Source organism: Lithobates pipiens, unplaced genomic scaffold, assembly GCF_037356315.1.
Source record: "Lithobates pipiens isolate NorthernLeopardFrog02 unplaced genomic scaffold, aLitPip1_a1.2 Scaffold_27, whole genome shotgun sequence".
In the NCBI taxonomy this organism is placed as follows: Eukaryota; Metazoa; Chordata; class Amphibia; order Anura; family Ranidae; genus Lithobates; species Lithobates pipiens.
Window position 1 is genome coordinate 102,845,276 of NW_027507788.1, and position 27,845 is coordinate 102,873,120.

The following is a 27,845-nucleotide window of genomic DNA, read 5'->3' on the forward strand; positions in this document are numbered from 1 at the left end:
TCAGATTTTCTAAACTTTAATAGTCCCTCTTCTTTGCCATGAAGGAATGTTGATGTGAATCACCAAAGAAAGAGTGCTCCCAAAAAGAATCACCACAAGCAATTAAATGAGCTCCTTACCAGCTGCTCTGATCCAACAAGGAGACCATCAGACGCCTTGCTGCATAGCAGCCATATATACCACAATATTGCATGCAAAGGTTCCATGATCTCGTAAGCCAAGATAGACTCCATGGAGGAAGTTAAAGTACAGAGGAAAATCCACATAGTGTAGTATTTCACCAAAATTTGAATAAAATGATAAAATCACACTTACAATTTTGAAGAAACTTGTAGGATAACATCACATTTGAGGCCCCTCTCTATACGAGTGTTTCTCTGTAACAAGCATCGTCTAGGGATATGAGGCTAGAGGCTGGTTACAGAGAAACGCGCGTGTTGGGAGGGGCCTCACACGGTTATTCCACAAGTCGGCCTGACCACTTAGACCTGCTGGTTGTTTGTAAGACATACTGCATAATTCCTTCAAAATTGCAAGTGTGATTTTATCATTCTATTATTATTTTGGTGAAATATTACACTATGTGGCTATTCCTCTGTACTTTAACTTCCTCCATGTAGTCTATCTTGGGGGCTTAGGAGATCGTGGAACCTTTGCATGCAAGATTGTGGTATATATGGCTGAGCACTTTTTTGCATGATATATATATATATATATATATATATATATATATATATATATATATATATATATATATATATATATATAGATAGATAGATAGATAGATAGATATAGTGTTTGCACATTTTATATGGACTTAATTTGCACAGATATGTCAATTTAGGATGAGGTCATCATATGTTTAATGCACTTTTATTGTGTCTCGTGTGATTTATTAACTTATACCTAACACAAGGATAGTGCAATTTTTATTGTTTGGTTGGAACGCGTCTCCACTTGCTTTGCACATTTTCCCCAATCAAGTCATGTCTTTGCTAAAGTTTATACAATGTTTAAGGAGGATTCTTTTCGTATGAACATTTTAGTAAGTACAATAGAGATCAATAGAATTAAAATAAGATATGAGATATTTTGTGAGAAGGAACCTGATACACATGTGGTTACCTTGTACAGTTCTAAAACCTTTAGAAAGGTATAGAAAAATATAAGTTTTAATGAGTACAGGTGACTGTGAAGTAACATTTTACATTTAATCAAAAAGGCAAAGAAAATGATCAATATCACACTAATAATACTCCGCAATAGCGCTACTGTGGATTATTACAATGGTGATTTGTTTCACCTTATTGTTTACATTTTAATATTAGGTAGCAGCACAGATAGATATATCACGGAATATTTGTATTTAGTCACTTTAAGAGCATGGTGGACTTTTGTTATTAACATTTTATACTTCCATTTTAATAGATGAAATAAAAGCTATGTTTTCTTCATAAGGACTGAGTATAGGTAAAGTGTATATTGGGAATATTTAATTGAAAAAAATCTTCTCCAAAAAAAAAAAAAAAAGAATCTAACAACATATCAAGCCTTTCGTGTTGATGTCCTGAAGGAGATTGTTCAAGTAAGAGGTTCCTAAAATATACATACAAATATTTCCTAACCACTGCACCAGTATAATTATCCAGTGAAGAATGTACTTACTTATTATAATGGTTACCTGAAAGTGATATGAAACACACACTGTTTAATTTACATTGTCCCTTCTATTTCTGTATATAGATGATGGCACCGTAATTATTTTAATTAAAAAAAAAAAAAAAAAAAACATCTACTGGAAGTACCTTTTCCTAATAGATACACAGCTGTCACATGACCCAGCTCTTTCCCAGTCTGCAGGGGAACATAAGCAAGAGGAGCTTCTAGTCCTCTGCTGTTGGTCACATGTCCAAAATAAAAAAAACAGCCTTTGGAATACAGAGTAAAAATAAAGATTTACTATCAATAAACTGTTTTATAATGATATACAAATATATGTTTGAGATCAAATCTTTTTTTTATTTTTTTGGCAATAACATGGTGTGGGCGGACTTCTGACGGTCAAAGCCTGTGTCACGTCCCTCCAGTCTGTGTGTTAGAATAAGAGGGAGATGAAGCCTCCATCAATCTACATGTAATCTCCCAACCCTATTGTGTTTAGCTGGTTAGTGGGCATGAAGGAGGTGGGAGGGAGTGGCCTGGTGTGTATATGCCTACATGTGACTCTATACTCACATGGGCTGCTCAGATATGATAAGGAGGAAATGCTCAACATAGAAACTACCACGCGCAGAGCTGCCGACGCTGTGCTGCAAAATCCCTAGCTGAATTGTGAGTTGGACAGATGGGGGAGATCGGCAACAGCAGGATAAACCAGGTTTTTTCAGAACACAGAAAATGAATCTCATGACTGAGTATGAACAGCATGTAATACACCATGTATTGATATTTTTTTTTTATCATTTGTGTTTAGTGACACCTTAACTAAGCTTTTCTCAATCTTTTAAACATGGAGGAACCCTTGAAATAAGTTTCTGGTCTCAGGGAACCCCAGCCAATAATTACTGTATCTATACCTCACTGTATATTAGTGAGTGGGCTGCTCCTTAGATTTGTGGTCAGTGGGATTATTTCCCCCTCTTACAGATAGTCAAAAAGAATATTGGTGTCAATAGGAGCTTATCTTTGAAGCAAAAAATGCTCCTTGGTCAAAGACCACCTAGCAACCTCGGGAGGAACCCTGGTTGAGAAAGGCTGTCCATTCTCACTTGGGTGACTCCAAAGTTGCACAATTTCCAGTACGACTTTGGAGCACAACTTTGATATGACTTTACACTCTCTGGCACTAAGTCGCAGCCAAAGTTGCATCAAAATAGTGTAGGTACCTTTTCAAGGTTTCTGTGACTAAGTGGCACTGATCTAAATGAGTGCCACTGAAAATAATAGGCTGTAACCTGGTCGACTTGTAGAAAAGAAAAAATAAGTTCTCACCACATCTTTATTGTAGCCTTGCAGTAGAAGAAAGTATGGGTGCTCTGATGGGGGCTGAATCAAATATTGAGTAAAACGTTCAAAGTCCAAATCAGGTTGGTCTGTAGGGTCATCTGTACCATGAATACTGCTATTCCTTTCAGCTGAATTCTGCGTTCCGTCATTTTGATTTGGATCTCCATCTTGCCCAGCATCCGTGTCACTGGTTACCATGCTCTTTATGCTCTTCCGCTCCCTTCGCTTCTTGCTGTTTAAGTTGATGTCACTTATGCTGCGACGCAGGGAGATGCTCTCTTCTCTCTCTCTTAGTGGAGCATTTCCACCAGAAGCTGCCCGGGAACGACTCTTCTGTAGTCTACGTGCTTGAGCATTGATTCCTGGGAGTAGAAATGACAGTAATTTGAATATTGGTAATATGATGATAACGTTCATTAAAAACATACCCAGCCCATCCTTAGTCCTCTTCCTAACTAAAAGATAGGACTGCTAGTTCTAGCAAGTTTTAGGTTTTTATGTAATTAGCAATTACATTGAAAAGCTATTTCATATCATGAAAATTGGACTTTAGTGGTATCATCGGTATACAAATAAGCCATAGACAAAAAGTCCTTTAGTTCTTAAAAAAAAAAAAAAAGTAAAATTTTTATTTCAGATAGATTAAAATCATCAATCTTACATATGCATTTGCACTGTTTATTATATCAGGAGAGATCAGGTCTTCTGTTACATCATGAATACATCAATATTCTATGAAAGCTGTACAGACTTCCATTTCATAAGGTGATGTATAGAGATTACTTTTTCATTCTGAATAGAGATTTTCTGGCACATTTTGCTGGAACAGAGTATTCTTCTTCAGAAGAAAGCAATAATACTTGAGGATATTTATCTCCCATCAAATGAAATAAAGATTTTCACTAGTGTGTATATTGATATGTGTGTATATTTATAGTACATACTGTATTGTTTTTAGATATACAGTACAATTAATATTTATCAGTCATGCTGTGGCTTAAAGGAAAACTATACTAGTTTAGAATCAGTTTTACTTTAGGTGATTTTCATAAAATTCATTTTTTTAACTGATGTTCTGTATCTTTTTTTTTTTTTTTTCTTTTACTATAGAACATGTATACAATCTTTCATTACCAAAGACATTTATCACATAACAAAAAGTTTGCATGGGTTACATTAAAGAGACAGTGTTTGTGTACATATTGTAAATCTACACCCTCCACTGACCTACTGATATTCACCCCTCCAGCACTCTATCGCTGCTCCTTCCCTTGCCACAGCCACCACAAAATGTTTGTTGTTCTAGTATGGGGAAATCTGTAGCTTCGTTCAGTGATTTGGTTCTTGAGCTGAGCAGCCAATAGCTAGGCATGAGCAATGTCATGGAATCGTGGAAATTACTTGTAAGGGAAGTTTAAATTGAACTTGTAGGAAGGCTTTGGATATTAAACAGCAGTAAATAAAGTTAACCTGTGCAGCCTTTAACATTGTGGAGCAATCAGTCTTTCAATTTGAAGGTAACCTACTGAAATCGATTATATTCAAGTTCATCCTGCTTTGCTTCTCTCTCCCAATAGCCTTTCAGCCATCTAAGGTAGACTTTCTCCACCTTTTCAACACAGAGGAACCCTTGAAATAACTACCTGGTCTCAGGGAACCCCTGCTAAAAGTTTCTATATCTACAACTCATGATACATTGATATAATGGTCAATTGAAGAATGCTCCTTACATTTGTGGGCATTGGGAAGAATTACTCCCTTACAGATAGCCAAAAGGATCAATGATGTCAGTGGGAACTTATCTGAGAGGCAGAAATTGCTCATTCTTCAGAGAAACCCTGGTTGAGAAACCCTGATCTAAGGTAAACACAGGGTATATGCTTAGCTCACCCTGCCCCTTTCTCCCAGCAGCCTTTCAGCCATCTAAGGTAAACACAAAGCATGTAAGTAATCTGTCTATACATTAAATAGCAGGAAGGATTCCAAAGCCTGGTACACATGAACAGTTTTTTTTTTTCATGCAACCCAGCAAGTTGCAAGAAATAAAACTGTCAGCTCCGGTCCGAGCCACTGTACTAACCATGCAAGTTTAGTGCAGGGACCTCCCCCCACTAAGCTGTTCTAACAGCGAGTGGCCCTCCCACTAGAACACTCCGATCAGTACTCTCTGCCATTGGTTAAGAGCGCTGATCTAAATTTGGTCAGCTGCTGGTTTTCCAGCATGCATGGCCGGCTTCTGTTGGTCAGACTGACATACACATGGGTGGAACGTCGGCCGTTTTCCTCTTAACTGGCCATTGTCTCCCGAAATTCGGCCCTTGGGTATGTGGCTTAAGTCACTGCTGTGATGGAAGAGCAGGGTGTTCAGGGCTGCCGAGAAACTGATTTGAGAATAAATTGCAATGATGCAAAGGTGCAAAGGTCAGTAAAGGCTTGTTTTAAAGGCTTGTTTTACAGCTCACTTCTGCTTGATGTGTGTAAATACTTGAATATGACTTTTTGAATAAACAAGGATAAAGGGAGAGCTATTTTTATTAGGTTTATTTTAAGGGATTAAAGAGTCACAAGGAAAAAGTTACAAAAATGCTCTAATGCCGTGTACACACGATCTGACTTTCCGGCAGTCTAGGTCCGGCGGACCGGAATCTGTCAGACAATTCGATTGTGTGTGGGCTCCAACTGACTTTTTTTTCCCCAAAAGTCTGACGGACCCAGAAATAAAACATGTTTCAAATCTGTCTGATGGACTCGGCTTTCTAACACGCAAACCGTTCGTCTGTGTGCTAGTCCAACGGACCAAATATGACGCTATTGGCTACTGGCTTTTGAACTTCCTTGTTTAGTCCCATTTACGTCATCACGTTCAAAACTAACAGACTTTTGAACTGACTTAGCCGGTCGTGTGTGGCCAAGTCCGTTCATTCAGAAAGTCCGTCAGACCTCCACCGAAAGTCCATTGGGAAGACCGTCAGACCTAGTCTGTTGAAAAGTCCGGTCGTGTGTACACAGCATAAGCCTATAGTTGACCATATTAGGATATCATATATATCATATATATATACCATCCGATCTCAAACATGTGCCTGTAGATGATCTCATTTTAAGGGTAGCTCTCTTGAACCACACTAGTATAAAAATGCTGCATTATTAATATGCCTTGTAGCAGGGCGGTACCTTGCCACGATCCAGGTCTAATAAACAGCCAGTTCACTAATGAGTCCGCTGTGTTCTGGACTTTAAGTAATCACCAGAACAAGGCTCTAGGCTCCCAGTTGGAGATGACTCCACTTTGCAGACAGGAGGTCTGGGCATGGGAGTCAGTAGCGCTTCACCTAGGAGAGAGCGGTGGGAGCCAGTGTAACACGAGGCTACTTGCTGTACGTACGGAGGTGCCAAGAGTCTGATCTGTGGGAGACAGACCAAGGCCCTAAAGTGTAAAGCCTGAGCTGGAGAGCTGCGTTTACAAGCAGTGCTGGGAAAAGGTCATCTAGAGCCCAGGACAAGCATGCCAAACTGCACCCCCCCCCCCCCCAAGATGTATGGGCATTATGTGTCAGAAAAAATCCCCTGCCCCCAAAAAATTTAATACTAATCTGCATGCTTAGCTCAAAGCCTTTCATTTCACATATGCTCCCAGCACAATTCCCTCCCCCCCAAAAAAGAAATTCCCCCTTTCCTAGCACAAATCCTCTACCCCTCAAATATCCCCGCCAAGAACAAATCCCCCCTCCCAGCACAAATTACCCTCTCCCAGTCCCCCATCATTGCACAAATCCCCCACCTCTAAAATTTCCCTCCAAGTACAAATGCCCCCCAATCATCCCTATCAGCACAATACCCCCAAATACAAATTTCCCTCCTAGCACAAATGCCCCCCCCCCCCATATTAACGTTCTAGCACAACCCCTCCAAATCCCTCATCCTAGCACAAATCCGCTTCCCCCATCTCCGCTCTAAACACATATCCCCCCCAAATCACCACTCTTATCATACCTCCCCAAATTTCCCCTCCTAGAACAATTATCACCCCCTACTTTTATTTTTTTCTGTCACTCAATATTTAATATTCTAAATAAAGGAATCCTAAAAAGGTTGTACTGTATTTGTAATATTTTTAGTTAGCCTATAAAAGGTATCACTTGACAATTTTGCCTTCTTTGTCTTCTTCTCATTTCTAGCTAACACAGTATACCGCTCTAGTTTTAAAACTTTATATTTGAAAACTGACAAAATATCTAAAATGACATGAGTATAATTAGGCCATCCTTTTACTTTTGAAGCAACAGTAGGAAATCTAGGTACGTCGTGGTCCAAAAAAAGAAGCCAAGGTTGAAGGACAGTCCTTTTTTTTTTTTTTTTTGCCATGTGCTTTATTTAAATGATTTGTCATTTTTATTAAAAGAAGTGACATAAGTAAAGTACAATCTGAGATCATGGGCATGGCTTTTACTGTCTGCTGCCTGGCGGATTCTCCTATGCACATCAGGAATTAAGCAGGAATTCCAGAGACATAACTTTACTGAGTAATTTCCTGAGTAACTAATTTCTATAGAGCCTGCTTCCCATACATTACAATAAAGAAGGGGATGCAAGTTTGAAGCATTTCAGCTGTAAAAGTTTGCTATGACTAAGACATCAGACAAAAATGTATAATGGAGTTTGATAATTACAAACACGTAGAAGAATGACGTGTATTCTCTTCCTATGTTCCTGCAATGACACCTCCCATAATCACTGCTATAATCTACAAATACTGTAGCTACTGGGTTCACTATATGCTGTTCATAGTTGCTGAGTGTCCTGGTTCCTACGAGACAGTCCTGGGATTTTGGACACTGTCCTGCTGTGTCTGTGCCCTGCAGGCTGTCCCAAAAAGATCCTCAACACTTGGCACTTGCAAATTGGCTGTAGGGGCCACGTGCTAAGGCACTCTGACACCAGCGATTTCAAGTTAATTTTGCTCCCCTTAACACAGATTTCACTTTAACTGACGCCAGTGATTTGAGATTTTGCTCCCATTGACCCCTATAAGTTTTCTAAATTTCTCAATGTTGGCAACTATAAGTTATCTACAAATTACATAACTATTCTATGGCTATATGTCTACAGTTTGTTATATTGCCAAAATCGGCAGCAATGGCAGCCTCTGAATCAGTGCGACCCAGCATTTGCGGTGCTGTCCCGATACCCAAACGTAGTTTCTGTATTACTTTTGGTGATTTCAGGGTGCGATTTCCATTGACATCTGTGCAGAAACCCACAATTATGTCTCTGAAATCGCCCCCGAAATCGGGACGGACATGAGAAACTGAAATTGTGCGAGTTCAGCTGAATCCACACAATTTCATTACTGTAGTCAGAGTAAACCAAGCCTAAGAAGGAATAGCCTACCACCAGGACATATCTACCTTCTTTTAATTAATTGCTATATACTGTATGTTCCAAGATAGTAGCTCTATTTGACTGGAGTTAAGGATCACATTTCATAGAGGGCCTTTGAGCAGAAGTTTAGCTTTCACATATATTTGCAACTTCTGTTTATTAATGCATCATTTACCTTCTAAAAAAATAGTAACTGCACATCTTTTTGCATTTACTATATTTTTAATAGGAACTTGGAAAGTATTGCACACAATGAAATGCAGCGTTTCTGCAGACTGCCTATGTAAGCGGTCTGCTCATACCCCATATGGGCAGGCAGTAACACAATGTCAGGACCCATCAATGAACTACATAGAGCACTCACCTACATTTCTGGTAGTTAACTGTAAAGTACAAGCCGTCATCCAAGGCTGACGGTAGTTGTAATTTTCCCATTTACAGAACTCTGTAAATGAATGACACGGCCAAGCAGGCAGATCCCCAGCTTGCTGTCACTAGGGGCAGAAGATCGGGAAGAGGCTGCAGCAGTGGGAACATGTTACATGGTCCACCCTAAAAACGGGTGGAGCATTTAACATGTTCACAAATGTGAACTTATCCTTGAAAGGAGTTTAGTTAATAGATTTTATCTCCCTCAAATTTACACAAGAATAATGCAATTTCGGTAAAATCTCTCTCTCTCCCCCTACATAGCCCTAAGCAAAGTCCTAATTGTCTCAACAGCTGCTTTTAAAGAATTTGTTCTTCTTTAAGGAAGTCTCAGACAAAGATAGCTTTTTGAGCTCAGAAAACCTTTTGTAATGAAATAGTTTTATATATATATACATATACATTGGTGTGAAAAAGTGTTTGCCCCCTTCCTCATTTCCTGTTCCTTTGCATGTTTGTCACACTTAAGTGTTTCGGAACATCAAACCAATTTAAACAATAGTCAAGGACAACACAAGTAAACACAAAATGCAATTTGTAAATGAAGGTGTTTATTATTAAAGGTGAAAAAAAATCCAAACCATCATGGCCCTGTGTGAAAAAGTGATTGCCCCCTAAACCTAATAACTGGTTAGGCCACCCTTAGCAGCAACAACTGCAACCAAGCGTTTGCGATAACGTGCAATGAGGCTTTTACAGCGTCCTGGAGGAATTTTGGCCCACTCATCTTTGCAGAATTGTCCTAATTCAGTTACATTAGAGGGTTTTCGAGCATGAATGGCCTTTTTAAGGTCATACCACAACATCTCAATAGGATTCAGGTCAGGACTTTGGCTAGGCCACTCCAAAGTCTTCATTTTGTTTTTCTTCAGCCATTCGGTGGTGGACTTGCTGGTGTGTTTAGGATCATTGTCCTGCTGCAGAACCCAAGTTCGTTTCAGCTTGAGTACACGAACAGATGGGTCGGACATTCTCCTTCAGGATCTCTTGGTAGACAGCAGAATTCATAGTTCCTTTTATCACGGCAAGTCTTCCAGGTCCTGAAGCAGTAAAACAGCCCCAGACCATCACACTACCACCACCATATTTTACTGTTGGTATAATGTTCTTTTTATGAAATGCAGTGTTCCTTCTACGCCAGATATACTTGGACACACACCTTCCAAAGAGTTCCACTTTTGTCTCATCGGTCCACAGAATGTTGTCCCAAAAGTCTTGGGGATCATCAAGATGTGTTGTGGAGAAATTGAGACGAGCTTTGATGTTCTTTTTGCTCAGCAGTGGTTTTCTCCTTGGAACTCTGCCATGCAGGCCATTTTTGCCCAGTCTTTTCCTGATGGTGGAAGCATGAAGGCTGACCTTAACTGAGGCAAGTGAGGCCTGCAGTTCCTTGGACGTTGTTGTGGGGTCTTTTGTGACCTCTTGGATGAGTCGTCGCTGCGCTCTTGGGGTAATTTTGGGCGGCCGGCCACTCCTGGGAAGGTTCACCACTGTTCCATGTCTTCGCCATTTGTGGATAATGGCTCTCACTGTGGTTCGCTGGATTCCCAAAGCTTTGGAAATGGCTTTATAACCCTTTCCAGACTGATAGATCTCAATTACTTTCTTTCTCAATTGTTCCTGAATTTCTTTGGGTCTCGGCATGATGTGTAGCTTTTAAGGATCTTCTGGTGGACCTTACTGTGTCAAGCAGCTCCTATTTAAGTGATGCCTTGATTGTGAACAGGTGTGGCAATAATCAGGCCTGGGTGTGGCTAGAGAAATTGAACTCAGGTGTGGACAACCACAGTTATAGTATGTTTTAACAAGGGGGCAATCACTTTTTCACACAGGGCCATGATGGTTTGGATTTTTTTTCACCTTTAATAATAAACACCTTCATTTACAAATTGCATTTTGTGTTTACTTGTGTTGTCCTTGACTATTGTTTAAATTGGTTTGATGTTCCCAAACACTTAAGTGTGACAAACATGCAAAGGAACAGGAAATGAGGAAGGGGGCAAACACTTTTTCACACCACTGTATCCTTTGTACTGGGGTTCATACAGTGCTTTGCAAAAGTATCCCCCCCCCCCTGGCATTTTTCGTGTTTTGTTGATTCATTTAATTTACAGAACATGGCCACAACTTTGAAGATGTTTTTTTTTTAATGTTAAGCAAACAACAAATAGGACAAAATAACAGAAAAAGTCAATGTGCATAACTATCCCCCCCCCCCCCCTCCCCCTAAAGTCAATACTTTGTAGAGCCACATTTTGCAGCTATCACAGCTCCAAGTGGCTTTGGATAAGTCTCTATGAGCTTGCCACATCTTACCACTGGGATTTTTGCCCATTCCTCCTTGAAAAACTGCTCCAGCTCCTTCAAGTTGGATGGTTTGCGCTTGTGAACAGCAATCTTTAAGTCTGAGCACAGTTTTTCTATTGGATTGAGGTCTGGGCTTTGACTAGGCCGTTCTAACACATTTACATGTTTACCCTTAAACTGCTCAACTGTTGCTTTTGCAGTGGGTTTGGGGACAATGTCCAGCTGGAAGGTGAACCTCCATCCTAGCCTCAAATCACACACAGAGTGGTACAGGTTTTGCTCAAGAATATCTCTGTATTTGGCACCATCCATCTTTCCCTCAACTTTGACCAGTTTCCCAGTTCCGACTGCTGAAAAACATCCCCATGGATGGTGTTCTTTGGGTGATGTGATGTGTTGGGTTTGCGCCAGACATAGCGTTTTCTTTGATGGCCAAAAAGTAAAATTTTAGTCTCATCAGACCAGAACACCTTTCTCCATACATTTTGGGAGTCTCTCACATGCCTTTTTGCAAACTCAAACGTGCCATTTTGTTTTTTGCTGAAAGTAGTGGCTTTCTTCTGGCCACTCCGCCATAAAGCCCAACTCTATGGAGCATACGGCTTATTTTCCTCCTATGTACAGATACTCCAGTCTCTGCTGTGGAACTCTGCAGCTCCTCCTGGGTTACCTAAGGTCTCTGTGCCGCCTCCCTGATTAATCTAATAGTGTGTATGGGGTCTTAGTCTTGACCCCTGCAATCTGTGCATTACTTACTCTTGAGCACTGTGAGTTACTTACTCCTGAGCTCTAGGTTCTGTGCATTACTTACTAGTGAGCCGTGTGCATTATTTAGTCTCGAGTGCTAGGCTGTGCCTTACATACCGCTGACACCTGTATTGTGTGCATTACTTCGTTTTCACTCAGAGCAGAATAGGCTCAGGTTTTATTTAACTATATCCCCTAAGCCTCTCCCACTAATAACCCACGTTGGCCACGTCTACCATTTCTCTCCTTAGGGTGTCCCGGGTCTTTTGCAGTCCCACGTACGCCCCTGTGTGTTGATGTGCATTATGACATCTTCTGACATTCAACACATTGTAACATGCATTGAAACCCCACGGCAATGCATTGACATGCATTTTGATGCTTCTCCATTAATTTCACAGGAAAACACAAAGTTCAAAACACAAACAGTAGGTGTGAATCCAGCCTTATTGACTCTGAAAAATACAGAAGGTCCTTTCAGCTATCCTAGTCCCATTCTTCTAGGAAAAAACATTCAGTAGCCTCATTATTTTCTTTTTTGCTTTTCATAGAAAAAAAATGTAAAATTCAAAGCGACACCAAACATATAATGATAAAATACACAAAAAATTGAGAAAATATAATAAAAAAAAAAAAAAAAAGTAGATCTTTTTTCAAACAAATTTCAATTAAGCAACAATGTACAGTTCCCATGGGGGAATTTAGCAAATTGAGAAATTAGTAATTTTGTAGCAAAATCAGTTATACTAAAAAATAATCTATTCATCCCTTCAGAATTATATTTGCATATATCTTATAAAGCAGAGGATGTTACAGGACTTAACACTTCATTTTATTACCCAGTATTGGAGCAGTGAGCCTCTTTGTAGAGCACATGCAGAACTATTCACCATCTGGGCCAGTAAGTAAAGGGATCCACGCCCTTCACAAATAATCCCTCATAAGCTTTGGTGCAAGTTGGTTAAGGGGACACATACTGTTCCCAGTATGAACAGAATGGACTTCACTGATGATGCTGTTTCCAGCATGCTTTGTACAAACTGGTTCCAATGGGGAGAAAGATTGTCCTTTCAGAGGGACAAGAAAAGTATAAGCTTGTTAATTAACCATTTGTGCAAGGAGGCCATTTCTGTACTCTGATATTGTCAAGACAAGAATGGATTGGGGGGGGGGGGGGCACTTTATAAGGAACACCTGTTTAATTGCTTTGTATCACAAACTGATAATCAGCCAAACAATTGGCAGGAACTCACTGCATTTAGGAATATAGTCATGGTGAAGATGACTTGCTGACGATCAAAACGAGCATCAGAATGGGGAAGAATGAGGATTTAAGTGACTTTGAACGTGGCATGGTTGTTGGTGCCAGACGGACTGGCCTGAGTATTTAACCACTTCAGCCCCAGAAGGATTTACCCCCTTAATGACCGGGCCATTGTTTGCGATATGGCACCGCATTGCTTTAACTGACAATTGCGCACTCGTGCGACACTGTACCCAAACAAAATTGATGTCCTTTTTTTCCCCACAAATAAAGCTTTCCTTTGGTGGTATTTGAGCACTTCTTGTTCAGTGCTAAAAAAATGCACTGATCAATCTATAAATGACACTGGCAGGAAAAAGGGTTAACACAAGGGGGCAATCAAGGGGTTAACGGTGTTCTATGGGTTTGTTCTAATTGTATGGGAGCTGGGCTCACTGGAACACCTCAGAGACCGCTGTTCCCAATTACTGGGAACAGCAGATCTCCATGATGTCTCCTGTCAGAACAGGGATCCAATTTATTATCATAGGCAGATCCCCGTTCTGCCTCTGTGTACTGGGTCACCAGTAGACAGAGCCCGCGGGTCGCTGGTGGACATTGAGTCTGCAGGACTCACAGGCAAGCTCCTGCGGCATGCAGCAGGCATGTGCCCACACAGTGTCATATGCACAGACCGCCGCACGGGTACAGCGGTTTGCGCAATTGAGCTGATCTGCCGCTGTATATATACAGTGGCTGGTCGGCAAGTGGTTAAAAAAACTGCTGACCTACTGGGATCTTTTTTACGCACAACCATCTCTAGGGTTTACAGAGAATTGTCTAAAAAACAGAAAATATCCAGTGAGCAGTAGATGTGTGAATGAAAATGCCTTGTTGGTGTGGTCAGGGGAGAATGGGCAAACTAGTTTGAGATGATAAAAATGGCAACAGTAACTCAAATAGCCATTCGTTACAACCAAGGTATGCAGAATACCATCTCTGAATGTACAACACATCAAACCTTGAAGCAGATGGGTTACTACAGCAGAAGACCACACCAGATGCCACTCCTGTCAGCTAAGAACAGGAAAGTGAGGCTACAATTTGCACAGGCTCACCAAAATGGGACAACAGAAGATCGGAAAAATGTTGCCTGGTCTGATGAGTCTTCATTTCAGCTGCAACATTCACATGGTAGGTTCAGAAGATAATATGAAAGCATGGATCCATCCTGCCTTGTATCCACAGTTCAGTTCAGACCAGCTGGTCCAGCCAACTCGATGGCCACCGGCCACTCGTGATCGCTCCAGAAACAGGCAGAATGGGGATCTTTCAGTGTAAACAAAGAGATCCCCATTCTGTCAGGGGAGGAGAGAGAGACTGTTTGTTCCTAGTGATTAGGAACAGCGATCTCTCTCCTCCGCCAGTCAGCCCAGCCCCCATAAAGTTAGAAACACCTCCCTAGGGAACACTTAACCCCTTGATTGCCCCCTAGTGTTAACTCCTTCGATGCCAGTAACATTTATACAGCAATCAGTGGCAATTTTTAGCTCTGATCGCTGTATAAATGTCAATGGTCACAAAAAGTGTCAAAAGTGTCCGATCTGTCTTCCAGAACATCGCAGTCCTGCTAAAAACCGCAGATCACCGCCATCACTAGTAAAAAAAAAATAATAAAGATGCCATAAATTGATCCCATAGTTTGTAGACGCTATAACTTTTGTGCAAACCAATCAATATACACTTATTGCAATTTTTTTACCAAAAATACGTAGAAGAATACATATTGGCCTAAACTGATCAAGAAATTAGTTTTTTTTACTTTTTTTTGGGGGGGGGGGGGGGGGGGGGAGATATTTATTATACCAAAAGGTAAAAAAATATATATATTTTTTTTTTTCATAATTGTCACTCATTTTTTGTTTATAGTGCAAAAAATAAAAATACCACCAAAAGAAAGCTCTATTTGTGGCAAAAATGGACATCAATTTTCTATGGGTAGTGTTGCACGACTGCGCAATTGTCAGTTAAAGTGGCGCAGTGCCATAACGCAAAAAATGGCCTGGTCCTTAAGAGGGCAAATCTTTCTGGCCCTTAAGTGGTTAAGAATGCAAACAGGCAAAAAAGAAAGTCAATGCTGAGAAAAAATACAAAACTGTGAAAATGTTCTGTGCATCTGTTTAAAACAGTAGTAAACTCTTGCATAGTATGCCATCCCTTCAGAGCACATGCACCGGTAACATCCCTGGGTGCAGAAACAATGAATATCTCCTAAACCGTGCACGTTAAGGAGATATTTCTTGTACCTACAGGTACAATTAATTATAAGCTTACCTGTAGGTACAACTGCCCAAGCAGTGTTTACTACTTTTAAAAAAACGGAATGCTAAGGAATATTTGTAATGATGGAATGATATTTATTTAGAATTTTAATTAGGGGAGTCCATATAATTTTAACAGAGCAGCAGTTAACTTGTTCAGCTTATAAAATTGTTCCTTATTGACAACTCATCCCTTATAGTTGTATTAAACTCAAAAAACAAACATTTATTATATCATAGCTTACCAATTCTTTGATCTGATGGCTACATAATTTTCTTTTTTAAGGCTTTCTTTCTTTTATTTTCACCTGGTGATCTAGTCAGCAGGTCTGTCGTTTTTCAACAGAACAAGCTGCCCGGCAGAGGAAGCAGTTAGGAGGTTGAGACAAACCATTTACCACTGACAGAGGTGCTTACCATGGTCATCTTTTATTTATTATGCTGAAATAATGCAGCCACCACACCCAAGGACTGGTCAGCTGAAGTATATTAAAGCTGACCATAGATACTTCGAATCTGAACAGGCCAAGATTCCAACCGTGTTTGGGCAGGCTGAATGTACCGAGTTGGTCAATCAATTAACTTGCGTATAAGAAGAGGTTATCGTTAATGGCTGCTATAGCCGCTAGCAATAATTAGGGATGAGCTCAGGCGTGTTCGCATGGACCACGTGCAGAGCCCGCCAGGAAGTCGGCGCAGCGCTGTGCTAATCACAGGCTGTGAGACATTGCCCGATCTCTGCAGCCGCACATCGGGGCAATGTCTCATTGCCTGTGATTAGCACAGCGCTGACTTCCTGGCGGGCTCTGCACATGGTCCATGCGAACACGCCTGAGCTCATCCTTAGCAATAATCACTGTCTTCTCCTATCCGCCCCTGCCAGGAGAAGACAATGGCTCGTCAGAAGGGATTCCTCTGTCAGCACTGTCTGTGCTGATGGGGAATCAGGCACATTTCTTGTGGTTGCAGGAAAGAAATTCTCACTATATATGGCCTGCCTAAGTTTTTGTTCCTGAGTTTGGCTATTATTAAAAATAACAACCAGAATTTATCATGTAAATCAATTACTGTAGTGAAAAACAGAAAGAAAACTCTGCGCTTATGGTTAAAATAAAAAAAGCTGCTGAACACATACCCTTGATAACAGGCAATAGAACAAGTATCACCAAAAAAGTGCAGTGTATTAATATTAAACAATATCATGAAATAATGTGTAAATAAACAACAAAAAAACAAGATAAAAAATATGAAAATCATGATTCTCACATCCAATAGTGTCCATAGATTTTCTCCATTAGAAATCGTGAAATATTTTTTCCAGCCAATAGACAAGATATATTAAAAGGGCTTCCTCCACTAACAAAAATAGCTGGCAGTTGACCGTGCACGCATGGTAGCATGTGTGTATGCGTGGCTCCTCCCTACGCTTTTCGTCAGAATTTACGACATCGCGACACCTGGAGGAAGACCTTTTTGATGGCGTTCTCTTGCGACATGCTGTTTATTACATGCTGCCTTGTAAGTGCAAATTATTAAACTTTTACATTATTTCACTATGTGGGGCTATTTTATTTTACATAGTCTATCTGAGCTCTCCATTGATCTGGTATTTTGAGGAGCCTCCTTACATAAATACAGTGACCTCGGCTGGTACTATATGCTTATCCTTTGCCATGAAGTACATCTTTAGGATCTAGCTGACTGCATACTGACCATCTTAATAAGTAGGTCGCCGGTTTTCTGGTAAGCCTTTTGAAAGGGTGTTTTTTGGTGTCACCTTGGCTATCCTTGGAGCTTCCTTTTCTTTCCAACTCTGTCACAAATTTTGGGACTTTATTTAACATATATTAATTTGGCAACATCTTGTCTATTGGCTGGATAAATCTTTCATGATTTCCAATAGGGAAAATCCATAGACACTATTGGATGTGAAAACCACGATTTTTATCTTCTTTGTCATGTTTATTTGTTGTTTATTTACACATTATTTCATGATATTGTTTAATATTAATGTGCTAAAGCAATTACTGTAACAAACTATAGGTGGTGCATTTTTAGTCGACCGAAAACTTTTCTTACCATGAAAAAGCCTTTTGCTTATCTCGCAGTCTTTTCAGAGTGCAGAGCAGTGACTGTAAGTTACGGTTCTCTGCCCCTCCAGTGCTCACGGAGGGCCGGGCAGGGGAGGGAGAGGGCAAAGTTGTTAGCGGAGCCAGCTGTTCGTTAGATACTATGTTTGGGATTCTTCCAGAGCCTGAAAGAGGTTCTGTGAATCAGCCAACAGCAAGCTAAAGCCCGACAGTGAGCTTTAGCTTGGTGTTGGCTGATTCTGGCTCACAGGAGACCAAAAGTGGGTGAACTCCTGAGACCCACATAAGAAGTGTGGCCAAAAAAACCTTCATCCATATATATATATTTTTTTTTTACAGGTGGAAAGTATGTAATGGAACGGTGCCAGATCTTAATTGAAAGAGGGCCCGCTGAATTTATTGACACCATTTTAGTAACCTCAATTGGCTCCGCTATAGTGTTATCACAGGGCATAACTCCTAGACTCCCACCCATAAAGATAGACCATAGTACACATATCCTCATAGTTGTGTGTTGCTGTCTGCAAATGTTGCTCTTTCCTTATATCATTACCTTGTGCAACCTTTACTTATTCCCAATGGACTCATGTACCACTGCCTTCTGTTTGTAAAAAAAAAAAGTTATAACTGATAAAGGGAATTTCTCCTTTGAACAGACATTGTTTCACCTAACAGCAGTACAGATTTCAGGAAACTGACAATAAAGTCTTGGGTGGCATTCAATGCAGAAACTGGCTTCTTAACAATCTTACTATTTGATATGTTGCATGGTTATTATTTTCTACGGGTTACATTTTTTTACAAAATTGTCTTCTCATTTTCAGCAATGCTAACATGTCATAATATACAGTGGTGTGAAAAAGTGTTTGCCCCTTCCTCATTTCCTGTTCCTTTGCATGTTTGTCACACTTAAGTGTTTCGGAACATCAAACCAATTTAAACAATAGTCAAGGACAACACAAGTAAACACAAAATGCAATTTGTAAATGAAGGTGTTTATTATTAAAGGTGAAAAAAAATCCAAACCATCATGGCCCTGTGTGAAAAAGTGATTGCTCCCCTTGTTAAAACATACTATAACTGTGGTTGTCCACACCTGAGTTCAATTTCTCTAGCCACACCCAGGCCTGATTATTGCCACACCTGTTCACAATCAAGGCATCACTTAAATAGGAGCTGCTTGACACAGTAAAGTCCACCAGAAGATCCTTAAAAGCTACACATCATGCCGAGACCCAAAGAAATTCAGGAACAATTGAGAAAGAAAGTAATTGAGATCTATCAGTCTGGAAAGGGTTATAAAGCCATTTCCAAAGCTTTGGGAATCCAGCGAACCACAGTGAGAGCCATTATCCACAAATGGCAAAGACATGGAACAGTGGTGAACCTTCCCAGGAGTGGCCGGCCGCCCAAAATTACCCCAAGAGCGCAGCGACGACTCATCCAAGAGGTCTCAAAAGACCCCCCAACAACGTCCAAGGAACTGCAGGCCTCACTTGCCTCAGTTAAGGTCAGCGTTCATGCCTCCACCATCAGGAAAAGACTGGGCAAAAATGGCCTGCATGGCAGAGTTCCAAGGAGAAAACCACTGCTGAGCAAAAAGAACATCAAAGCTCGTCTCAATTTCTCCACAACACTTCTTGATGATCCCCAAGACTTTTGGGACAACATTCTGTGGACCGATGAGACAAAAGTGGAACTCTTTGGAAGGTGTGTGTCCAAGTATATCTGGCGTAGAAGGAACACTGCATTTCATAAAAAGAACATTATACCAACAGTAAAATATGGTGGTGGTAGTGTGATGGTCTGGGGCTGTTTGCTGCTTCAGGACCTGGAAGACTTGCCGTGATAAAAGGAACTCTGATTCTGCTGTCTACCAAGAGATCCTGAAGGAGAATGTCCGACCATCTGTTCGTGTACTCAAGCTGAAACGAACTTGGGTTCTGCAGCAGGACAATGATCCTAAACACACCAGCAAGTCCACCACCGAATGGCTGAAGAAAAACAAAATGAAGACTTTGGAGTGGCCTAGCCAAAGTCCTGACCTGAATCCTATTGAGATGTTGTGGTATGACCTTAAAAAGGCCGTTCATGCTCGAAAACCCTCTAATGTAACTGAATTAGGACAATTTCTGCAAAGATGAGTGGGCCAAAATTCCTCCAGGACGCTGTAAAAGCCTCATTGCACGTTATCGCAAACGCTTGGTTGCAGTTGTTGCTGCTAAGGGTGGCCCCAACCAGTTATTAGGTTTAGGGGCAATCACTTTTTCACACAGGGCCATGATGGTTTGGATTTTTTTTCACCTTTAATAATAAACACCTTAATTTACAAATTGCATTTGTGTTTACTTGTGTTGTCCTTGACTATTGTTTAAATTGGTTGATGTTCCCGAAACACTTAAGTGTGACAAACATGCAAAGGAACAGGAAATGAGGAAGGGGGCAAACACTTTTTCACACCACTGTAGGATGGCACAATTTACAACCCAAGAGTGTATATGTTCCATGATACAAGGATGTAACAAAGACATAGATTCAATTATTTCTACCTATAGAAAAAGAAGAACGCAAAAAGGTCAGGGCGAAAACGTCCTTAACAAATGATTATCTAGCATTGTCCAGTAATAAACTATATTCAGATCATGTATGGAAAAAAAAAATATTTAGGCAAATTTGTAAAAATGTCTCCTTTTGATAAAAGTTGTATTAATCAATTTCTACCATTAAAAAAAAAAAAAACAATACACAAGAAAAAGATCAAAACACAGGCACAGCATAGCTTTCCTTGTTACAGATAAAATCAGTTAAAGAATATGTAAACCCAACATTTCATATTCCTGATATGTGAATGCTGTACCATGTACTTGTATTAAAAAGTATTGTTACCTTTCTATTGCTTCTTTGTGTGAAATCCCTGGTGTTCTTGCCAGTCCCTCTGCTTTCCTATTAGAAACTGACCACACTAAGTAGGAGACCACACTGTGGTCAGTTCTCTAGCTATGCTAGGAACTCAGTGTACTCTCCTTTAAAGATCTTACTTGTCCTAACACCCCCCCCTGCACAGCCATTCCCTGGAAAGATCAGTGTGCTGCTGCTTCTTCTCCTCCACCCAGCTCTTATGAACTAGAACAGTGGTCAACCTTGTATCTCCCACTCTTTGCACTACTCCAGTGCCTCCTCTGAGTTCACAGTAACCAGAACTGCAGAGGAGGCATCGGGTATCAATGCACACTGTCAGTATTGGCTGAGAACAACACTGGAAAACAACATTGGGCGGTATACATCCGACACAATGTTTGTTGATTTGTCAATGGTCTACGAACCACTGGTTGGCAACCGTGCATTAGTACAGAGGGAATGTGATTACTTATAAAAATAAAAATAAAATAGAAAAAATGTATTTATATTGTTTTTTTTAATCTATACACAAATGTTTTGCCTTTCATTTCTATTTTAAATGGAATGGATTGTTTTACAAGGTGATCGTTTACAACCACTTTAACTAGAGGAGGTTGAGCCAGCCCTTCCCTAGTTGCCCCAATATGTATTCTGCCAGAGATACAGCAAAAAAGGGAGGATTCCAGGTTAAAGCTTGTTGCAGGTTTTAATGCACATGTGAGAATCTCACAGTGTACAGCGAAAGCAGTAGGCTTGGGGCGACTTCAATAGAGATCTGTGCATGAACCCGCACAGATGTCTTAAGTCGCCCCAAAACTCATACTGAAATGTGAGTTTCAAACCTGCCTTCAGTGTGAATGAGGGGCCAAACCTAGAAGCTTATTTATTACTATGCACAGCTGCAACAGATTCTGCACCAGTTTTAGTAAATCTCCCTACATGGTGTATATGAACAATAATCATACAAATAATAAAATCAGCATAAATAATAGTACATTAATTTGGTTTTACACACCATGCCCACCTGCGGTCTCATTATCTTCTGCTGCAGTCATCTTCTCCACTTCTTGTTTGCGTCTAATTTCAAACCGCCGAGAGAAACCAGCTTTAGGCTTCCACATTTCTTGTAAGACCAGAGGCCGTTCATTGTCCCCCACTATGCGTAGATACTCCATCTTCCATTCTCCATCGTGACCCACAAAACGTCCCACTACATCACAAAGGACAAATGCTTCTGTATCTGCATCCGCTACAGCATATCTCTCCAGAGCTTCCTTTACCAGCTCCCGTGCTGTGGACCGTGGAGTGGCCAGAACACTCTTGTAGTTGGTACCAGACGAAATATCATCACCAAATATCTTAAGAATGCCAGGTAGATTCTTCTGGCTAGAAAGCTCCACCAAGTCTTCTGGTACTGAGTCAATGATTTCTGACAACTTCTTCTCACTAGCCCAACGCCCAGCCGAACTGCCGGCACTGATGCTGCCAGTCACAAGTATTGTGCTGCGATGGAAGAGGTTAGACAAGCGTTTGTGCCGATTGTTTTTGTTCTTAGTTGGTTGGCGTAGCTCAACGGGCTCACTGCTGCGGCTGCCTGTGTCTGAAGAGGTGGACCTGGTAATGACCATAAAAGTGTAAATATACGTATACATGCAAAGTATAAAATATGGATTATTATGTTCTTATGTTGATCATAGATTTCAAAATACATTGATCGACAAAATAAAAACCAAATTAGCTATTTTCTAATACCAGCAAAAAAATATTAACACCATTATACTACTACCACCACTTTACACCTATTTAATGCCCATGGCATTTATACTCTGATGTTTGAATGTGCTGTTTATTAACTGGTGGTAACTGGGACAAATCGGAAGGGTGGATATTCTTTAGAGGGACATCGACAGTAATAAACACATTCTAGTTAAAACCTAAAAAAAGGTTTGACATTAGATACATTTTAATCTATTGTCCACTGTGATGCTACTGGCATGGACTGCATGGGTAGCCGTCCTTCCTTGCAAGGAGAACACAGTGATTATTCCTAGCGGCTATTGCCCCTGGTAATAATTGCATCTTAAAAATCTGACATGCTGGTTGTATCCAAGTCAATCGATAGATCAACTTGGGTACAATCAGCCGACCCATACATGGTTCAAATCTCGGCTGGCGCCTGCTGAACCAGCTAAGATTCGAACCATCTATTGCCTTAGAACAGAGGTGCTCAACCTGTGGCCTTCGGAGCCCTCCGATGTGGCCCTCGACCTCAAACTGAATGCAGTGTTTTGGTGCACTTTCAGAAAGTGCACCACATCCACAAGATAATGGAAGTCTATGGCAAAGCAGAAGTAAAGCCACAGATTCATTGTGCTGCACCTGCAATCGGGGCGGATCCAGGGGGGGCAATTGCTCCCCCCGAGAAAATAATGAGCGGGTGAGCCGACAGGCGACTGAGCAGGCCGGCTAGTGAGCGAGTGGACGGGCAGGCTGGTGAGCAGGTCGGTGAGTGAGCAATTATGCCAGCGGGTGGGCGGACGCGTGACTGAGCGAGCAGGCAGGTGTTGTCAGGAAGCCGCTCCCCTTCTGAATATGTGACGGGATGTTGCGTCGCGGACATCTTGGTACTCCCACACTCGTCCACAGTAAGCCTAGTGTTATAAGTTATACACCCACCAGAGTCTTACTTTTCACAGTTATTTTTAACAGTAAACTCAACTTATATTTCACTAAATAAGCTGAGTTTACTGTTAAAAATAACTGTGAAAAGCAAGACTCCGGTGGGTGTATAAAGATGTCCGCTTGCCGACTTCTAACTATAGGCTTACTGCTGACAAGTGGGGGTGTACCAAGATGGCCGCAATGCAACATCACTTTGGTTGCATATTCTGATGAGTAGCAGCTTTCTGACATCATCTCTCACCCTGCATCACCACAGCTCAGATTCAGACAGAAAACCGGCATCACTGTGCAGGCGTGGGCAGCAGAGAGATTACATTATCTCTCACTGCCCGCCCTCACTCTGGGACACAGCCACGGGCAAGTGACAATCCGCATCTTGTGGCAGGCGACATTGGCAAGTGACAATCTGCATCTTGTGGCAGGCGACATTGGCAAGTGACAATCTGCATCTTGTGGCAGGCGACATTGGCAAGCGACAATCCACATCTGGTGGCAGGAGATGCGGCAAGTGACAATCCGCATTTGGTGGCAGCCAACAATGGCATGTGATAAGCTGCATCTGCTGGGAGGTGACGGTAGCAAGTGACATGCTCGGGGCTCCCACTGATTCTGCATTATGGTGAGTTGAACGATTTAATTTTATACTACAATGTAATAATAGAAATAATGCGCTTCAATCATCCTGACACTATATCAACCATGACGCTGTGATGATTGAAGCGCCAACACCAGCCTTTGCCCCTGACAAATTGCCGCAAAATTTTCTGGCAGTGCCCCTCCTGAGACTAGGCTCTGGATCTGCCCCTGCCTGCAGTGCAGTGCGGGTAAACTGCAGTGCTTCAGTGTGAAAACAGCCTCATATGGGGCTTAGGACAGTAAGGGCTCATTTGAGGGGTGGTAAAACCCCATAGTTAAGACCTGACCCCCCCACCACCGGTGTAACGTCAGGGGTCATAATGGTGACCCTGTCCCATGCGCCAGTGGGCCTGTGCGTCCTTCCTGTCACATTCTACTTTACACTTGGAAAAGAGGCATCAAGGGTAGCTTATACAGGAACTGATCCTCTCCATTTTCCTCCTGAAACTGCCAAAAGCCGGCTTCTCCTCTTCTCCCTCCCATCGGCATTCAGCAGGTACAGGAGGAAAATGTTCATTATGCTTTTTAGAATAAAAAGTTTGAAATTCTGAACCATTTAATTTTATTATGGCCCGCTACTGGTTACCAGATCACTTAAGTGACCCTCGCTCTTCAAAAGGTTGAGCACCCCTGCCTTAGAGCCTATGTTTCTTAATGTGTTCTTAAAACCAGATTAACAATTTCTGAACTGTGTCTGAATGAGACCATCAAATACTGAAAAACATCTCAGCATAGCTTACATTTTATGTTGTTTGTTTATCCAGACAACCACTTCCATGGGAATTGCAAGCAAATGCTCCCGTTAAACATTTGTTTGGACAATTCTTTAAAAGTGGAATTTTTTTGCTCTATGGAATGTTCCTGTTGCTACACCTGGTCTGGTCAGCACACTGGTGGTAAGAAACTACCAAACACAGAGCAATGTTTATGGCTGACCAGCTGACTAAAGCTATTTCAGCTGAAAGTTTCTTATGTAGCCAAAGACTCACGGGCACCCTACTATTCCCTTGGACATACACTGACATTAAAACGATGCATGAAGCCTCAGCTTTGCCAAAACAGGGGACTGAGTAATTCTACAAATATCCAGTATCTGAAATGCTTCTAAATTGCATTGCTAACCCCTAAGTTATAAGTTCCTCAGTTTTAATCTATTGGGAAAATAACTATGTGAATGGGAAGCCAGATAAATTCAAATGCTCCAGCTGACTCGTCTATTCATATCTAACCTTTGCACTTTTTGAAGGCAGGGCTGGACAATGGACATTTTGCCATGGTATGTCAGCCAGGAACACGCACCAGTCTTCTTCTCTGTTCCTAACTTCAAGGTCTAACGGAAATGATACAGTGTAAGCTGAACACTGGCTGCCCTCTAGCTTCCTCCCTCTCCATTCTTTCATTCATTATCTGTCATATGACCAGGGGACAGGATGGAAGGAGGAGGGAACCCCACCCCGACCGATGTCTCAGCAAAGGTATCACTACACTACATAAATCCTAGCACAATGATAAGAAAAGCAACAATCACACATCTATACTATCCTCTCCGATCCATACTATCCAGGCTTAGGTAAACCAATCTTCTCATTAGTGAGAGGGTATATTAGGGGTGCCCAACCTTTTGATGCACGAGGGCCACTTAAGCGACTCGGTAACCGGTCGCGGGCCACAATGAGCAGAGAAGGCAGATAGCAGGTCCGTGTCCGCTCTGCACTAAACTCTTTATTTTTTTAGCGGATCGGATTGGAGGTAGGACACAAGTCAGTTTACATCTACCACTCCATAGAGGTGAATGGAGAGTCCTATTGGGTCAGACTGACTGTGTGAAAGAGGCCCAAGGCTGCTTTCACACTGATGCACTGCGGTTTTCCAGCACCGCGGGTGCAACACAGTGTACCTTTGGCTTTTCTGCACTTTGCAATAGACTTCCATTATATTCTGTAGGTTTGGTGCACTTTCAGACAGCTCAGCAAACTCACAGGTAATAACAGAAGTCTCTGGCTCAGTGCAGGTAACACCTGCAGGTTCACTGCTCTGCATCTGCGGATCAGTTTGAAAGCAGCCCAGTAACCAGCGCAGAACAGATATGCCTGTATATACACTGTGATTTTAGTAATAAACTGAGCTTTAACCACTTCCCGACCAGCGCACGACGATGTACGTCGACAGAATGGCACGGGCAGGCATATTGGCGTACATGTACGTCCAATATTCGTTGCCGCCGTGCCATTGGGAGCGCGCCGCCGGCGGCGCGCTCCCGCGCTGGTCGGGACCCCCGTGAGTCCGGTCGCGGGACCCGCGGACTCGATCGCCGCGGGCATCCCCGCGATCATCTCACGGAGCGGCCGAATGGAGGAAATGCTGTATAAACAACATTTTTCCATTCTGCCTAGCAACTAGTGACGCTGATCTCTGCTCCATGTGATTGGAGCAGAGATCAGTGCACACTAAATGAAAGCCCAACCCCCCCACAGTTAGTAACACACCCCTAGGAACACATAACCCCTACACTGCCACCCACTGGTTAACCCTTTCACTGCCAGTGTCATTTACACAGGAATCACTGCATTTATATAGCAGTGATTACTGTATAAATGACAATGGTCCCAAAAATGTGTCAAAAATGTCCGATGGGTCCCCCACAATGTCGCAGTCACAATAAAAATCGCAGATCGCCGCCATTACTAGTAAAAAAAAAAAATAATAAAAAATTATTAATAAAAATGCTATAAAACTATCCCTATTTTGTAAACGCTATAACTTTTGCGCAAACCAATCAATAATCGCTTATTGCGATTTTTTTTACCAAAAATATGTAGAAGAATACGTATCGGCCTAAACTGAGGGAAAAAAATGTTTTTTTATATATTTTTGGGGGATATTTATTATTACAAAAAGTAAAAAATAATGCGTTTTATTTCAAAATTATCGCTCTATTTTTGTTTATAGCGCAAAAAATAAAAACCGCAGGGGTGATCAAATACCACCAAAAGAAAGCTCTATTTGTGGGAAAAAAAGGACGTTAATTTTGTTTGGGAGCCACGACGCACGACCGCGCAATTGTCAGTTAAAGCGACGCAGTGCCGAATCGCAAAAAGTGGTCTGGTCTTTGACCAGCAAATTGGTCCGGTCTGAAAGTGGTTAATAACAGTATTCTATTCCATCCCAGAGCAGGAGGTCACGGGCCACATCAGAGTGCTCCGCGGGCCACTGATTGGGCACCCCTGGGGTAGATGAACAGCAAGGAATCACGAGAAAAGAGGCTACAACCTGTCCCTAAATTATATGAAGCATGATGAATTGGGTTCCAGCGAATACATAAAAGGTTAAAGTGTATCTAAACATTAAAGTGTATCCAAACCCAAAAACAAACAAACATTTAATATAATGTAATATATTGCAGTCCTAAGATGTGATGGCTGCACTCATTTTCTTTTATAAATGTTTTCCCTTTGGTGATCCTGCCAGTAACACACTTCTTGTCCTAGGGCAGTGATGGTGAACCTATGGCACGCGTGTCACAGCTGCACACAGTGCCATCTTTGCGGGCACGTGAGAGGGTCTAGGTTTGCAGCGGGGAGAGAGCGGTAGCAAGCAGCGGCGAGGTGCAGGAAACTGTCTGCGCGAGTGAGTGGGCGGCCCCGCAGCCTCCACGCGGAAGGCTTACTTGACGGCCAAAGAGGGGTGCAGCAGCCCTGGTGCCTTCCAGAGCCTGGACTCCTCAAACCTCCTCTTCAACAGTGGGGCCCAGAGAACAGGCTGACTGTGGGCCTGGAAAACAAGGGCAGGTGGGAGGCGCAAGAGGTGAGGGAGCCTCTGGATGGAACAGAGAGCTCTCCCGGATCAAGGATGGAGACAGGCACAATTATACACTGACTACCTGCAGACAAAGACTGGGGCTGGGAGGCAGAGCAGGGCCTGCAGAATAGGACAGAAATAGAGGTCTCCCTCTCCTCTCAGCCCCCACCCCCTCTCTGTCCCCTTCCCTCTCTCTCACACCGCTCTCTCTCTGTCCCTCCCTCCCTCTCTCTCAGCCCCCCCTCGCTCTCCTCTCACACCCCCCCTTCTTCCTCAGCCCCCTCTCCCTCTCACATACACAAACAC

The 27,845-nt window shown here is 41.9% G+C and overlaps 1 protein-coding gene across 1 annotated transcript in view; it reads right to left on the bottom strand.

The window, feature by feature from the left end:
- LOC143934033 (ras-interacting protein 1-like) overlaps window positions 1-27,845 on the bottom strand; it is a 104,749-nt gene that overhangs the window by 69,625 nt on the left and 7,279 nt on the right. Inside the window, 2 exon segments of the mRNA XM_077457280.1 lie at window positions 2,992-3,368; window positions 21,439-22,037. Coding sequence (XP_077313406.1) covers window positions 2,992-3,368; window positions 21,439-22,037 — 976 coding nt within the window.